The sequence below is a fragment of the Pogona vitticeps genome, chromosome 2 (genome assembly GCF_051106095.1).
Source record: "Pogona vitticeps strain Pit_001003342236 chromosome 2, PviZW2.1, whole genome shotgun sequence".
Classification (NCBI taxonomy): Eukaryota; Metazoa; Chordata; class Lepidosauria; order Squamata; family Agamidae; genus Pogona; species Pogona vitticeps.
In genome coordinates, this window is record NC_135784.1 from 21833504 (window position 1) to 21848909 (window position 15406).

Consider the following 15406-nt stretch of genomic DNA (forward strand, 5'->3'; position numbering starts at 1 on the left):
GTTACCAGATCTGGCCACTAGAGGGAGACAGAGGCCATGCTATGTATACTATTGGCTCTTAAAATAATCTGTATTTTTCAGCATCCGCAGGGGGGGCTTGGAACCAATCCCTCATGGATATGGGGGTCCTGCTGTACATGGCCCAAGCCAAAACAAAGGTATCCTTTTGTATGTGTGAAGGAAGAAAGTGATCAGGCCCCATCTGTTCTTAGGTTATTGCTTCCATTGATTTAGTGATTTAAGATTGAACCGACCACTTTAGCGTATCAATCTATGGATTAAGTTACCATTGTGCTTGATAAATCACACGAAGGCTGGACGTTCTATTAAAATTAGCCCATATCAACCTGCTGACTGGCCAAATGAAAGTGGATCGCCCCATTACAATTGGCCCGTACGAAATAATCAATTAATATTCAAAGCCTGGAGTATCTGGGTTTTGATTTTTTCTTATGTTGACTTGGGCAATCCAGGGTAATCTTGGGCAATCCCGGACCTCTAATTCAAAAACAAATAGCGTTGCTGTTTATCTACTAGTCGCCTGACAATCGCTGGCAGATGCAATGACGGATCGTACTGTTGTGGTTATGGCTGTCAAGTCGGGACTGAGTCCTAGAGACCCTGACTAGAAACTCGAGACAGGCATTTAAGGAGAGGCTTCACCCCTTCCGTCCACCAGCCCAGTGAACGTCCAAGGCAGAACCCAGGGAACCCGACCTCCAGGTCCCCAAAGCGCTAGCCCGTTCGGCTGCCGGCCATGCCAGATTCAAGGTCCTGATGCTGACACGTCAAGAAGCCCAGAATAGTTTGCGACCTCAGTCCTTTGCCAGAGCTGCTCTCCCTGAGTCCTATCTCTCTCTCCCCCTCACTCTCCCCCCCAAATACCACTTGCCGCTCCCAGGCCTGGACGCTCGGGGTGGCCCCCCCAGGAGAGGCCAGAGGTCCTTGACCAGGCCTGCCCTTCTAGGTGGTGGCCTCCACGGGGTGGAAGGCTCGGCCTCTGGAGGGGCACCTTGAACCCTTAAACCGACCCCCACCCACCTCCCTCGCTGCCCTCTTGTGCTTTCCGCCACTCCCTTTTACAGATTATTGTGGGTTGGGGGAGTGTGGGAAGGGTTGTTGTTTTGTATTTATGCTTCTGTTGTTTCTGTTCCAGACTGCTCAGAGTGGCGGAAGGCCATGAGATGGTGCAGGACAGGCAACTGACAAAAAAAAGGTTATCAAGACTCTGTTCCCGACACCCATTAGGCACAGAGAGTAGCAATCAAAGGGGAAGCATCGCGTTTCACACACACACACACAACTGCAGAGAAAAGAAGAACAGAGGCACCCTCCCTCCTCCAGAGCCCGAGAGCCTCCTTACCGGCCACAAGATAGCCGATGGCCTTGGATTTCACAGCTTCCGTCAGCTGCCCGGTGTGATTCAGGTAGTCTACGATGTAGATGTTGGGGGCGAAAAGGGCCATGTTTTGCTCCCCGCATCCATAGGGCATCCGGAGAAGCTGGTGCAGATTCTGGATCGCATTCCCCAAAATGTCACCTAAAGGGGTGGGAGAAACACATGAGAAAGTCAAAGGATCGAACCAGAGGATCAGAGAGCGGGAAGGGGGCTGGAAGGCCCTCGAGTCCAAAGTGCAGGAATCCAAACAGAGAGTCATCGAATCGCAAAGATGGAAGGGGCCTGTGAAGCCGGAAAGGGCTCAAGAGTCAACGGTTGTGAGGGAAAGCAGCAGGTGGCCAAGAAGGCGGAGACCTGTAGCCCCTGGAGGCTTGCTCTTCAGGCCAAGCTGGCCCGCCCTTGGCTGCCTCCTTAGCCGAGATGGAAAGGGTCAGGATCCCTCCCCTCTGTTCCTCTCCTGCTGTGTGAAGGCTGGCTTGCCTGCCTGGGATGGAGGCTGGATGAAGGGCCCCTGTCCTCCCTCGGCTCCACCCACCTGCACTTTGTGCCGTCCACCACACTGACCGCCACGGGCAACGGCCACCCCTGCCCCCACGAAGCCAAGCCTCGTCTCTTTCTCTTTTCGTAACAAAGGCGCACCACAAGGGCAATTTCAAAAGCATCCGGGGATTGTGCATAGATGAGGAGCCCCTGTCCCCCCTTCTCTGCCCATCAAATCCTGGCTCCACCAACTCAGGCTTTGTGCCATCCACCACACTGGCTACCACGGACACCAACCACCACCGCCTCTGCTAAGCCTCCCTCTTTTTGTTATAAAGGCGCGCCACAATTTAAAAAGCCTCAAAAGGAGAGGGGAAAATGACTTTCACAGAATTGTGATGTTGGAAAGGGCCTATAAGGGGATCGAGTCCAACCCCCTGCTCATTGCAGGAATACAAATCAAAGGAGATCTGCCAGGTGGTTGTCTGAATTTCTCTTGAAGGCCTCCAGGGCTGGAGCCATCACCCCCTATCGAGGTCGCTGGTTCCACTGTCATCGTACTGCTCTGTTAGGAAGCTTTTCCTGATATTCAACCAAAATCTGTCTTCCGGTCACTTGAACCCATTATTACGTGTCCTGCACTCTGGGGTGATGGAGAACAGACCTTGCCCTTCCTCTGAATGACTACCTAGAGGAAAGGCAGGATCTGTTCTTGATCATCCCAGAGTGCAGGAAACAAGTAATAATGGGTTCAAGCAACCGGAAGTTACCTTTTCTCTAGGCTAAACACGAAACCACTGAGCTATACAGCCACCTAGCAAACAAAGAGAACAACAATATAGAACAGTAATAAAATCAAAGAGGACAAAGGAGAGCAGTTTGTTTAAAAAATGAGAAATATCAGAAAAATGCACCGGAAAAGAGAAGGGCAAGAGAGATTGGGGTGGGGGGGGTTTACGGGGAAGGCCACAGGTCCCAGCAGCGCTTCTTCCAGAGACCTCCTCACTTACCCAGCACGCAGAAGGAGGCCCGAGCCGATCCCTCCACTACATTGCTTGGCAGCTTTAATGACACAGGGGTCGTCTGGGCACCATCTGCAAAGGAAACAGGGAAATGTGACCATGCCTTCTGCCCTTCTTCCCCACTCCTGCGCTCTTTCCATGCCTCGCCTCAACCTAGTTTTTAAAACCTTCTTCTTCATAGAAGGAACCCTGGTGAGCCCCCCCTGCCCTGCCCCTCCTTGGTTTGCCTGTGGAACATCCCGCACTCTCGCGGCCTCCCAGGAAGGGCTACGGGTCTGCGGAAGAGCATGTGCGTTGGATGAGGAAGGGTCCAGGATCCATTCCCGGCATTTCCAAGGCTGGGGAAAATGTCGAGCCTAAAACTACGGAGATTCTCCGAGGGTGAGTATAACCCTAACGATGAACTGGCTGAAGGCAGAGTTCCATCTGCTAGATTGCATTGCATCTGCTAGATCATTGCTGATGCGATGAATCACTTCCATTAAAATTTTAAAATATTCTTCTTTGCCTGTCTGTGTATTGCTGATCGAAACCATGACTGTAGGCAGATTCTCATTTGGACATACACAGGGAAGGAATTTTTTTAGCTTAATTAAAGTGATTCATTACACCAGCAATGATTTGGCAGATGTAAAACAAAATTCACTTCCCCTGACCCTCTGCAGATGATCAGAGGAAGCATTTAACTGAACAAGGAATTAGCTGAAGGTTGATATGCTGTTCAGATGGGAGGAGCACACTGAATGGCACGTTGCTCCTCCTCCTCCTCCTCCTCTAGACCTCGACTGACCCTTTGTAGCCCAGTCCAGCTGGCACCACAAGAGCCCACCTGGGTTACAGCCCAGCAGTAAGACTGCTTCCAGGGCAGGGTCAGGACATTTTCCTCTCTGGAGCAAAAGAGGAGATGGCATCTTCCTTCCATGGACAGAATCCAACCAGACTATCCGTACTTGCGATGGGGGGACAGGATTCTCCACTGACCCTGAGGAAAGCAAGCTAGCTCATGGGGTGCGGGACAGGCTCTGTGACACACACGCAACATTGTCCTCCAACAATGGGGATCTGGCCTTCGGAGGAACAGAAGAGTGGCTACTGCCTCTACTGCTTCCCAGCATCTGCCTCTGGAGGCGGCTGCCTTGCTCTGCCTCATGGCAGGGCCAACGCCCAGTTCTCCCCCCCCCAGCAGAGCAGTCGGACCCAGCGCTGTGGGGAGGCATTCCAGCGCCCCCCCCATGAAGGCGATCAAGAGCGCTTGCAGGTGATGTAGAGTTTCAACAGCGACTGTGGCAGTGATTAGAACCTCCCTGGCAGCTGCTTACATTTTAATGGCAGCTGTAATGGGTTGTGCATTTCCAGAACTGGCCACTAGAGGGAGACAGAGGTCATCCAATGCACATGGTTCACTATTATAATAATGTTCACTATTACAGTCGTGCCCTGCTTTATGATTACCCCGTTTAACGGCGAATCCGCTTGACGGTGAGGTTTTTGCAATCGCTTTTGTGATCGCAAAACTATGGTTTGAATGGTTTTTTTCCACTTTGCGATGATCGCTTCCCTGCTTTGGGAACCGATTTTCGCTTTACCGCGATCAAAATCAGCTGATTGTCAGGTTTCAAAATGGCCGTCGGCTGAAGAAAATGGCCCCCCACTGTGCTAAGGGACGGATTCCTTGCTGCACAGGCACCGAAAATGGCCACCCCTATGGAGGACCTTCGCTGGACAGTTAGTTTTCGGCCCATTGGAACACACTGAACAGGTTGAATACAACATGGAAAACTGCAAAGGTGCTGTAACTCCAATGAATGTTGAATATGAAAAAGAAAATGTTACCGGTCCTGAATGTGATATTGATTTGTACAGATCTTTAATTGGTAGTCTGTTATACCTTAGTAGATGGTCAAGACCTGTCATATCTTTAGCAGTAAATTTATTGTCAAGAAATGTGTGCAAGCCAAATGAAAAACATTGGCAATCTGCTAAGAGAGTGTTGAGATATTTAAAGAAGACACAAAACAAACAATTATATTTAGAGCCAAAGGGAGAGTTAACCATAATTGCATACGCTGATGCTAATTATGGAAGTGATATCATAACAGGAAGGTCTACTTCAGGCATGACAGTACATTTAGGTGGAAGTTTAGTAAATTGGAAAACAGCAAGGCAAAAGTTTATATCTCTATCGTCTGCTGAATCAGAATATGCTGCACTATCGGAGCTATGTACTGATCTTGTTTATTACAAGCAATTAGCACAGGATCTAGGGATATTTTTACAAGATCCAATAACAGTTAATGAAAACAACCAGGCAGCCATTCAGATGGCAAATTCTCCAAACGTTAAAAGTAAATCAAAGCACACTGATATCAGATATCAAAATGTAAAACAAAACATAGAAAATGGATTAATAGAACTGATTTATTGTGAAACTGAAAAGAATATTGCTGACTGTTTAACCAAGGTATTAGGACCTACAAAGCATGAAAGAGCTTGTAACATGTTGGGATTAAAATGAAATGAATATGAATGTAAATATTTAGTGATGTGAAACATTGTAAACAATTTTAAAATGTATATATGTGTGAGTAAGAATTGAATTCAACAATTGGAGGAGACTGACAGGTTTAAATTAAACCTGGTGGAATTATTGAATACAATTCTGTAAGTATTTGTCAGGATCAGAGCTGTAGAAATATGTATAGCTAGAATTTATACAGCTGAGTTAATTGTGACAGCTGAGGAAGAAATCTCAGGATTGGATAATCCTGAGATAAAGCTAGCAGACCTAGCACACACACTCTGTGGATTGGTTGGTGCTGTGTTGGAGAGATCCTGGAAGAAGCCGTGTCATCGTGCTATATTGGAAGAAGAACTTTGGCTTCAGGACTGCTCATATGGTAAATAACTACTGAACTATGTACTCAGATGGGAGATTGTCAGGGATTTCCAAGGATCCCCATGTAGGGCCATAAAAGAATCATGTCTAAAACCTTGGGAAACCACTGACAGCCAGAGTTGACACTACAGAGTCTGACCCAGAGGAAGGCGGGTTCCTGTCTTGCTCCGTTCCTTAGACAACCAAGGCTGTGAAAGGAACAGAGTTTGGCAGTGGCTGGTACTTACCTGCGCTGCCAGCACAGTGCAGATTGCTGAAGACCACATCCTTCTCAATTCCTTCAGGCTGCAGGGAAGGACAAAAACAGTCAGAAAGGCAAGAGTGATGATGGGAATTTCTGAGGGGTATGAGACTGAAATAACACCTGCACTGAGAAGGAGTCGTGGGAAGTAAGACCAGGATTCTCTTTTTTGGGTGGCTACTCCAATTTCGAGAATTCTTCAAGAATTCCCCAGGCAGAATCCAGGGATTCGCATCACCTACCAGTGCCCATATCTACCTTTCGCTCGCCTGGGGAAAGGCCTCGCTTCCAGGCTGCACGGCCTAGCTCTGGCCTCACTTCCTGCTCTTAAAGAAGAAGAAGAAAGGAAGCTGCTGTGGTGCTTCCTGCGAAAAGGAGTCTTGCCACCTTTTTAGGCTCTAGAGAAGGCATCTCCCAAAGAACTGCACCTCACGGGAAAGCAATGGGGAAAAACAGCACACATTTAAAAAAAGGAAGTACAAATGCCCCCTATGGATTAGTCCAGACTTGAAATGAAAAGGGAGTGGAAGAATGCAGAAGCAGAGTCCAGGCAAAATGTAACTGTTTGAGCAACAGCTCTCAGAGTGCCCCAGCCACCCTGGCCAAGGACTATATGGGCGATTTCTGATTCAGGAAAATCGAACTCCCAGCCTCTGTCTCCACAGCCAGGTACCTACCTAAACCCCTGAGCTTCCCCTGTACTTACCTCCACTAAAAGTGGTTTGATCACAGTGTCCTTTCGGCCTCTGGTGGGAGTCTCCACAAGCTCGTTCCCGCAGCGCTCTTGCGACGCGATGGCCTCTGCGCTCGCTGTGAAGTTCACGTGACCTACAACGACCAAAAATAGGGTGTGTCCCGGGCCGGTCACGGGAGGTTGATTTGGGAAACGCAGAGGCTCACGGCTGTGTTTGCAGCCCCACGGCGGCTCTTCTCTCCGCTGTGACTTTCCCCCCAGCAAGGGGAAAAAAAAACACTGAGAAAAAAGATGTGTTTCTACAACAGCCGTTTCTTAAACCAAACAGGTCGGGAGAGGGGAACGCTGCTCTGTGGCCCCAATCCTTCCGTCGATGATCAGGTCAGTCATTTAATTGGCTGGATAAAGTTACTGACCAATAAGAAAGGGAGGAAGGCCGGGTGGGGGGGGTAAGTCAGAGCTCCAACCCACGGATTCCTGAATGGCACGTCCGCACCGGGATTCCATGGGTCGCATCCGATGGAGAGGATTCCCCGGATGGAGGCCTAAATATTTCCCCATCTTGGGCCGAGACAACAAAAATCAGGACTGTTTTTAACACTTCAGTTCACTGATGTTTAAAAGGGTTGCTGTTAATTGGACTTCTATCCGACCCACCTAATGGTGGACGGCTACTCTGGGTGGCTTACAAAGGCATGGTGGATCCAGGTGGTGGCTGGGGATGATGCCGGGGCATGCCGAGAAGCTGATGGGCGTCAGGATGAGTTACGTGTGTGTTAATCAACTGTTTAGGCTTCGTAGTTACATTTTTTTAGTGCATAAGAGTTAAACATGGGTTTTGAATTACACGGAGGTCTGGCACCCCCAACCCCAGCATAGTTGAAGGGAGAAGCGAATTTTAATGGGAGTTTTCATGGACGAGTCTCCTTCCTCAAACACGCTGGCCTTGGGCAAGTTGCACAGTCCCAGGGCGCCCTCTAGAGGAAGGGAGGGGCGAACCATTTCTGAGTACTGTATGCTCTCGTTCAGGGGTCCCCAACCTTTTTCACCCCACGGAAAGGCTGGGGAAGGCGGGGCAACCCCCGCGCTCGTGGGCATGTCCAAACGAGCGTGTGCTCTCTCTTGCGTGAACAAGCGCATGTGTCCATGGACAAATGGCAGTGCTTTGCAGGAAGGCACATGCACAAGGTGGTGCGGCGCTTGCATGGGTGCGCTGCAGCATGCGCGCATGCACAAACCAGATGTGAAGGGGTGAGTGCATGCGAGGGGGTGGGAGGTCTGTCTCCACAATCCTGTCCAGCTCAGGCCATGGACCGGCACTGGGCTGCGGACTGGGAGTTGGAGACCTCTAGTCTAGTTAGAAAACCCCGAGGGAGGGTCACCATAAGTCAGAATGGACTTGATGGCTGATGTGGAGGAAGAATAAAGGTATCACCTGCTCCTGCACATGTATTATTCCACAGCTTTGTAAGTTGCTTTTTAGCTAGCATTTATGGGTCGTTGGGAGGGAGCGGGAGGCTCCACTGGCATGTTGACCACACAAACACAACAGCTGTAAAGAATGTTGAGGGCAGGGAAGTGCCTGCACCGGGTGCGGTGATTTCCCAGCCTTTTGTCTCCCAGATGTTCTTGGACTGCAACTCCCAGAAATCCTGGCCGGCACAGCGAGTGGTGAAGACTTCTGGGACTTGTAGTCTAAGAACATCTGGGGGAACACAAGATTGGGAACCCCGGGGTTTAAGGGCTGCAGCCTACCCAGAGATTTGGGGGTCACTCTCCAGGCCACCGTCTTCCGCTGGTTGGGACACAGGCAGTAGAATTCCTCTTCCTTTTCCACGGGGGAAGCCACGAAATCTGCGGAGGGGTCCAGTGTTATGCGGACCTGGCCACAAAAAAGGTGGAGAGGGGAGGAGAGACGAGCAATAAAGTTTAGGAGGAAACTGCAGGGTTCTTTGTAACTTTCAGAGAGAGAAGGAAGAGGAAGGGCTGATCGAGGCCGGACACTGAATAGGCCAGAGGGATCAGAAGCACCCTGGGGTGGGGATGGGGGGGAAGGTGCTGGTGCCAGAGGGGCCCGAAGACGCAGGTCAGGGTCCAACTGGACCCTTTGCTTAGCATCTATTTAGGAATTCTGCTCCCTTTTGGGGTGAGAGGCTTTTCTCCTGCAAACCAGCCTTGCTTTATTTGGTGGTTTTATGACTGAAGCTTCAGCCCGAACAGCCACTGGCGTGGGTTGGAACTGGTGGGGCAGAAGTGGGGAGGAGAGCGAAGGGAGGTGTGTGGAGAAAAGGAGGATTTTTTTTACATTTCTCAGTCCCTCTGCCACACTGGGCCATAGGAAGGCCTCAGGAGTGGTCGGTCTACAAGTGCGTAAGTGAAATGGCAGAAGTTGTGGCAAGAAATCGAGGCTCGTTAACAAGCTGATGGCTGTTCCCAGCGGCATGTCTGTTCCCACAATCAGGAATGACCTCAGGAATGCTACTAATTGGTCCTGAATTACGAGCAGCCATTTGCTGACCAGACTCAACGCTGTTTTCATTCCCTAAGCCTCCATCCACGATAGGATTCTGGCTTGGGTTTCATTTCAGCTTTGGAGGAACCAAACTCCCTGCTTGACCAGACGGGAAGGGCGCGGATGGGAAACGATCCACCCTGGGCTGGGAAGCCTGCAACCTCCAAGAGGGTTCAAAAACACCAACCCAGGAGGCAAACAGAGAGAGATCGGGCCAGAGGGGCCTGAGGAGGCCGAGGGGAGTCGCGAAGGATGTTGGGGGCCCCAAACCTGGATGCAGTGCGGCAAGTAGGTGAAGACGGTGCCCTTCAGGATGAACTCTTCCCCCCGCACCACCGAGTAGGGCATGGTGAGGTCGAGGAAGAAAGGCTGCAAGGCCTGCAGGGTGGCGGTCTTCGCCAGGCCAAAGCCGGCGCGGGTGGAGAGGCAGAAGGCTCCAGCCCTCCACTCGGTGATGGAGTCCGGGATGGTGACGGGCACGGAGACGTCGCCCTGAGCGAATTTGGCTGGGCCGGACTGTTGCTCACTGGCTGGCTCTTCCTCACCGCTGTGGAAGAAGACGAGAGGACAGAGAGATGATGATGATGATGAGGAGGAGGAGAGCTCACCGGATGCCAGGCTCAGCCACCTCCCTCGGAGGGACCGGCAGGAAACACAGAGGCTTTCCGTCCGAAGGGCAGCCCAGACGGGAGAGCGACCCGAGGCCTCCTGGAAGCCACCTCTCAAGATGGGCGGCACCTAGACCGCCGGCCTGGCAACCGGCTGAGACCTCCTCCAGGCGCCGCCGCCTCCCTCCTCCCCTCGGCTGGGAGAGACGCTCCTCAGACCAAAAGCCCCGGTTTCCAATCTTGGGTCACCAAGAGGTGTGCTTGGACTACAAAGCCCAGAAGACCTCGCCATCCACTGTGGTGGACAGGGTTTCGGGGAGTCATAGCCCAAGAACCACCTGAGTTACCCAAGACTGGGAGCCCCTGGTTTAAAGTAATTCCTAGTTTTGCTTCTATATACAGTACAAATGTTATTAGCATGTCTGGTTTATGCAAATCCTAGAATCACGAAGTGGGAAGGAGCCGAGAAAGCCATCGAGTCCAAGGAATGCGCATCAAGGGGTTGTCGACGTTCCTCTTGAACGCCTCCCATGTTGGAGCGCTCGCCACTTCCCATGGTTATCCGTTCTTCTAACGGTTCTGTTAGAAGGACTGCTTTCACACATATGAGGTTTTTCCTGATATTCAAGTGAAATCTGGCTTCCTGTAACTTGAGCCCACTGTTGTGTCCTTTCCCATCTCCCATCTTGCCATGACAGGGTGATTCACATCACAACAGCATCTGTAAGACTGCCGTGTGGGAGGTTGGACTTGTTGACCTACAGAGCAGGGGTCCCCGACCCCAGGTATGCGACCCAGCCCTGGGCACTGACCCTGGCAGGACCAGACCACGTAGACCGACCCCTCCGCTGGCATCCCCTCCACACGTATGCACATACGCCCGCTGCACACATGCACAGACCACCCATGCACGGCCATCCATTCACATGTATGCACAGATGACCTGCCCACACCCGCATGGACACCCGCATGCTAAACGAGTCCGTGGTGTGAAAAAGGTTGGGGACCACTGCTATAGAGAACCTTCTGAGGTGGTGATTTCATTCCTGCCTTATTTTATTTATTTGTTAATTATTGGAGTCGACTGAGCCAATAATCATTCAAAGACTGAGGCGAGGGAGGAGAGGATTAATGTGCCTGAAACCTGATGGACAGGTTTGCAGAGTTAAAATTAAAATGAGTTGTTGCCCTAAAGGGGACTAAAGGATTAACTAATTCGGGTATAACAGGCAAAAACAAAAGAAAAATAGAAGACGAACACCTTGTAGCACCTTAAAGACTCACTGCTATATTTTATTGTGAGCTTTCACAGACAAGTCCAATGTAGCAGGTAGTCCTTAAAGTGCCACAAGATTTTTGTCGTCTTTGTTCTCTTTTCTTTTTGTCAGATACGGCAGCACAGACTAACACGGCTACTCCTTCTAAAACGCATTGGGGTAAGAACCTGCAGAGGAAAAATAGTCAAAAGAAGCGGCTTTCCTTCCCCAGTCAAGAAACGGTATAATCCAGACTGGACAGAACGGCGTCAGGCAGGGGATCAAAACTGCAGGATATGTGGATCATATTCAGAAGAGGTGTGGCTTTGAAAGAGTTAAAGGTGGCTGCCTGACACAGGATTTGGGCCTCGGTACTCGTGCAAGAATGGACGTGGGTCTCTTCACTTCTCTAACAGCTCGATTCTAAGCCGTCACATTCTGGGATAAAGGACCCAAACCCTCAGAGGCTAAAATCCTGCTGCTGACCTGTCAGGCCACCTCAGGCGGATGACATCACCTGCTTCACACGGCCTAACTTCATGGCCACTGGATTCCAGCCTCTGCCTCTTGGATACACACTTGCATAAGGACACCCACGGAAAACGGAGAGGTTTGCTAGGGATGGGGAAGGAGTTCCCCGTTTCTCTTTCTGTTTCAGAGAAAGGAGCCCTTTCAGGCTTCTGAGTCACATCGAGAGGAAGTCTCCCCCTGGTCCTGACCAGGTTTGCCAGGCTTGTGCAGAAAAGAGAAGCTGCTTCTGTTTTTTCTAGATTCTGGTTATTTTGTAGTATTCTTAAAAATGTGAGTGGCCCACATGCAAATAGTTTGGGGGAGAGAAAGACACACAGTCGGGCTTTGGTCGATGGGAGAGAAGGCAGAGCTTAGGAGCAAATGGAGGAGCCAAAGTGGCCATAAGTCAGGGGAGGAGCACGGGAATTTCCACGAGGAACCAAATCTTGCAGCAAAAATGGGACAAAAATCTACTGTAACGCCACAAAATGCAAACCGAGGGAGTCTATACATTTCTTTCTACAGTACTTTGCTAGAGAACCTGGAGGCTCTCCAAGCCTCAGAGCCGCTTACTCACTTCACCACCGCGAGATTCCAAATCCACGTCTCGGGGAAGAGGCTTCTAACCGTCTCCAGTTGTGGTTCTGGTTCTGACACATAATCTTCTAACATGTTACCACCATACATTCGAGACATCGCAGCCTCTGGCACTGCTAGTCTATGAGACATGTAAGGCTCTACAAGAGAGAAGAGTGGATTTTAATTGGTTATAGAAGCTGCCTTTTAAGTTATCAACTTTTGCAGAGTTTTCTGGTTACATTCCTTTGTGTTATGTAGAAGTCCAGAGGAGAATAGTTACAAGTTCCCCAGATGGTCCACCCCTTTCTCACTGACTGGCACTTAAGGTCTCCATAACTTGCCCTGAGACATTTGTAGGAGAAGGGATAAAAACCTTTGATCACTTACAGTTGTGAACAGATCAACAGCAAACTAAACAACAACAGACTAGGACAAACTAAAGAGAGGGAAAGGAACACTCAAGAGAGAGGCAGGGCTCTCTTTTAATACAGTTAGTGTTGGACAGATTGACAGTCACTCCAGCCCAGAAAAAGTCCCTCCCAGTCACTCAAACCTGTTACAAAGGCCACGAAAGCGCTCGGGGAGGCCCACGTGGCCCCTCACAGTCACAGCCTTACCAGCCTGTGTTTCAGAGGTAATCCGGCCAGGTCGGGGTGAAGGAGGCAGAAAGCCTCGGTTGACTTTTGACCTTGCAATTCACAAGAAACTAAGAAACGCTCCTGCTTGTCTCATCCCAGTAGCCTCTCGGGTGCAAAAGCATCATCCTTCTTCGGATACTTACCGAAGTGCTCTACTCTGCCGTCTGAGCAACTCTCCGGCTTGTGCATTTTGGTGCTGGTAAATACTTTCAAGCCAAAGTCCTGCAAAACAGGAGACAAGCTGTTTTGAAAATAAAGTTCCACGAAGCATGGACAGAAACAACCACCAGTCTCTTCTCCGTCACAGAGGAGAGCACTGTGCCGGCCTTTTTTCTTAGAGGAGCTCGGGAAAGTTAATTTTTAAATTTCAATTTAATGCCACCCCTTAGAATCTCCGAGTCAGCAGGGCTAGTGGAACCTGGGCAGAGAAGTCCTGAACAGGCGGTTTTCCGTTGTCGGACTCGTGGTGAACCAGGGAGGAGTGCCGCCGGTCAGTGGGTGCCGATTATTAGGCAGACCGTCACCCAAGCTCAAGATTTCTCTACCCTCGGCTGCCTTGCTATCGTCATACATTTCATTTCAGGAGGAGGGGAAAAGATGAGAAGGGGAGAAGGGAAGGTCCAGAGGAATGAGCAGAACTGAACGGGTCAAGGAGGGCCAAGATGGGAGGATTCTGCTTGCCTCAGATTTGGGGCTGGGGGGGAGGAGGTTTTCAGAAGGGGGGGGCTTATCTCTTCCTCCAGAGGCCTGATGGGCTCACCGGACAGAAGCAGGAGGGCTCCCAGGTGGGTACGTCCAGCCACCCACTCCGTTTCCCGGCGTAACCCAACCAAATGGTGCTAGCAAACTGAAACTGAGTGGCAAACATCCCTTTGCCTACAACGGTGGTTCCAACCTTGGGTCCCCAGATGTTCTTAGACTCAAACTCCCAGAAGCCTTTGCCACAAGCTGTGCTGCCCGGGATTTCTGGGAGCTGTAGTCCAAGAACCTCTCGGTTACCCAAGGCTGGGAACCACTGACCTGCAATATCCCACAGATCCCATCGTCCTCTCGGCATGGCCTCTGAAGCTGAGAAACCAACAGAGGAGACAGAGCTTTGAGGAAGCCAGATAACCTGGAGTGGGCCAGATCCAGCACTCCTAAGCCCGAGGTCTCCATGCCGACAAGAACTTTGGCGCCTCCTGGGCCTGGCTTCGGCCCTGGTCACCTGCCCTCCTTCAGGTGTTCCACAAACCCGTAGCCCGGATGGCAACCCCAAAGCCATGTGTTGGGCAAGGGCTACTAGAGAGGTTGCCCACGTGGCAGGCTTGAGGTCCTAAAGGGACTCCTTTAAGGCTGGGATGAGAGGTGGACCTCAGAGAGCATCGTCCTGAAACCCCCAGGATTGAAGACCTCGGTTCTACTCAACAAGGCCTTTTTCTGGGGGCAGAGGCTCACGGGGAGTTTGCGCGCGGACTCTAAAAGACCAATCTGAACACATCACTCCTTTGTTCTTCTCACACTCCTGTGCGAAAAGGAAAAAAAAAAACCACAAGGACAGGGACCTTTTGTTGATCTTAAATGCGGCCTGCTCACAGACATGACGTGCTGAACATTAATCCTGATTCTGTCTTTAGCTTGGAAGAAAAACCAATTAGAGTGGTGCCTCGCTAGACAGTTTTTTCGCTAGACATTGACTTTTTGCAATCGCTATAGCGATTTGCAAAACTGTGATTCCTGTGGGGGAATTTTGCTGGACAGTGTTTGGTCCCTGCTTCGCAAATCGATTTTCGCTAGCCGACGATTTTGACAGCTCCCTCTGCGCTCGCAAAATGGGTGTTTTCGGGACCTAAGCTTCATAAGACAGCTGATCAGCGGTTCGCAAAGCAGCTTTCCTATGGCCGATCTTCGATAGACAACGATGCTTCTTCCCCATTGGAACGCATTAAACAGGTTTCAATGCATTCCAATGGGGAAATGCTTTTCGCTAGACGATGATTTCACTAAACAGCGATTTCAGTGGAAGGGATTATCATCGTCCAGTGAGGCACCACTGTACTTTAAAAGGGAGCCAGCCAGCCAGAGCACTTCCAGTCACGAAGAGTCGGACATGACTTAACGACTAAAGAACAACAAATTTAATTTCTTAATTTCTCCAAGCTCCGAAGCCAACTAACTGCCCTTCTGATTTAGTTGCCTCTTGTATCTTTTTTTTTCTATATCATGGCCAGTTCAGGCACCCTCGGGAGCTCACCTGAAGAACTTTATAGGAGTCGCCTGTTGCAGGAGAATAAGGGTCAGGAGAATAAGTAATGCCATCCACAACTATCTTTTTGTAGGGCACACAGTTTAAGACGTCTGGGTCTTCCACATTCCATCCCTGGTAATAATACCCCTTGAGGTTCTTCACAGGGAGCAAGTTATAAACCTGAAAAGAAAGCAATCAAAAATTCAGTGTGAGGTGACATATTCCTTGGCTGAAGCCGAGGGAGCTTTCCGTTCAGCTCTCCTCAAAGTAAGAAGCTGAGTCATCAGGGCAGAAATGTGCGGGGTCTCCCCTTCTCTCCCCTTTGGCTTGTTGGCTACAGATAG

At 50.4% G+C, this 15406-nt stretch overlaps 1 protein-coding gene across 1 annotated transcript in view; it reads right to left on the reverse strand.

Annotated features, from left to right (window-relative positions):
* Positions 1-15406, reverse strand: part of LOC110091340 (alpha-2-macroglobulin) — a 73969-nt gene that overhangs the window by 26227 nt on the left and 32336 nt on the right. Inside the window, exons 16-24 of the mRNA XM_072988442.2 lie at positions 15069-15242; positions 12979-13057; positions 12196-12355; positions 9515-9791; positions 8488-8614; positions 6745-6866; positions 6025-6082; positions 2890-2973; positions 1364-1540 (exon numbers count right to left, since the gene is read on the reverse strand). Of these exons, the coding sequence (XP_072844543.2) occupies positions 1364-1540; positions 2890-2973; positions 6025-6082; positions 6745-6866; positions 8488-8614; positions 9515-9791; positions 12196-12355; positions 12979-13057; positions 15069-15242 (1258 nt within the window). The remainder of the gene's footprint in view (positions 1-1363; positions 1541-2889; positions 2974-6024; positions 6083-6744; positions 6867-8487; positions 8615-9514; positions 9792-12195; positions 12356-12978; positions 13058-15068; positions 15243-15406) is intronic.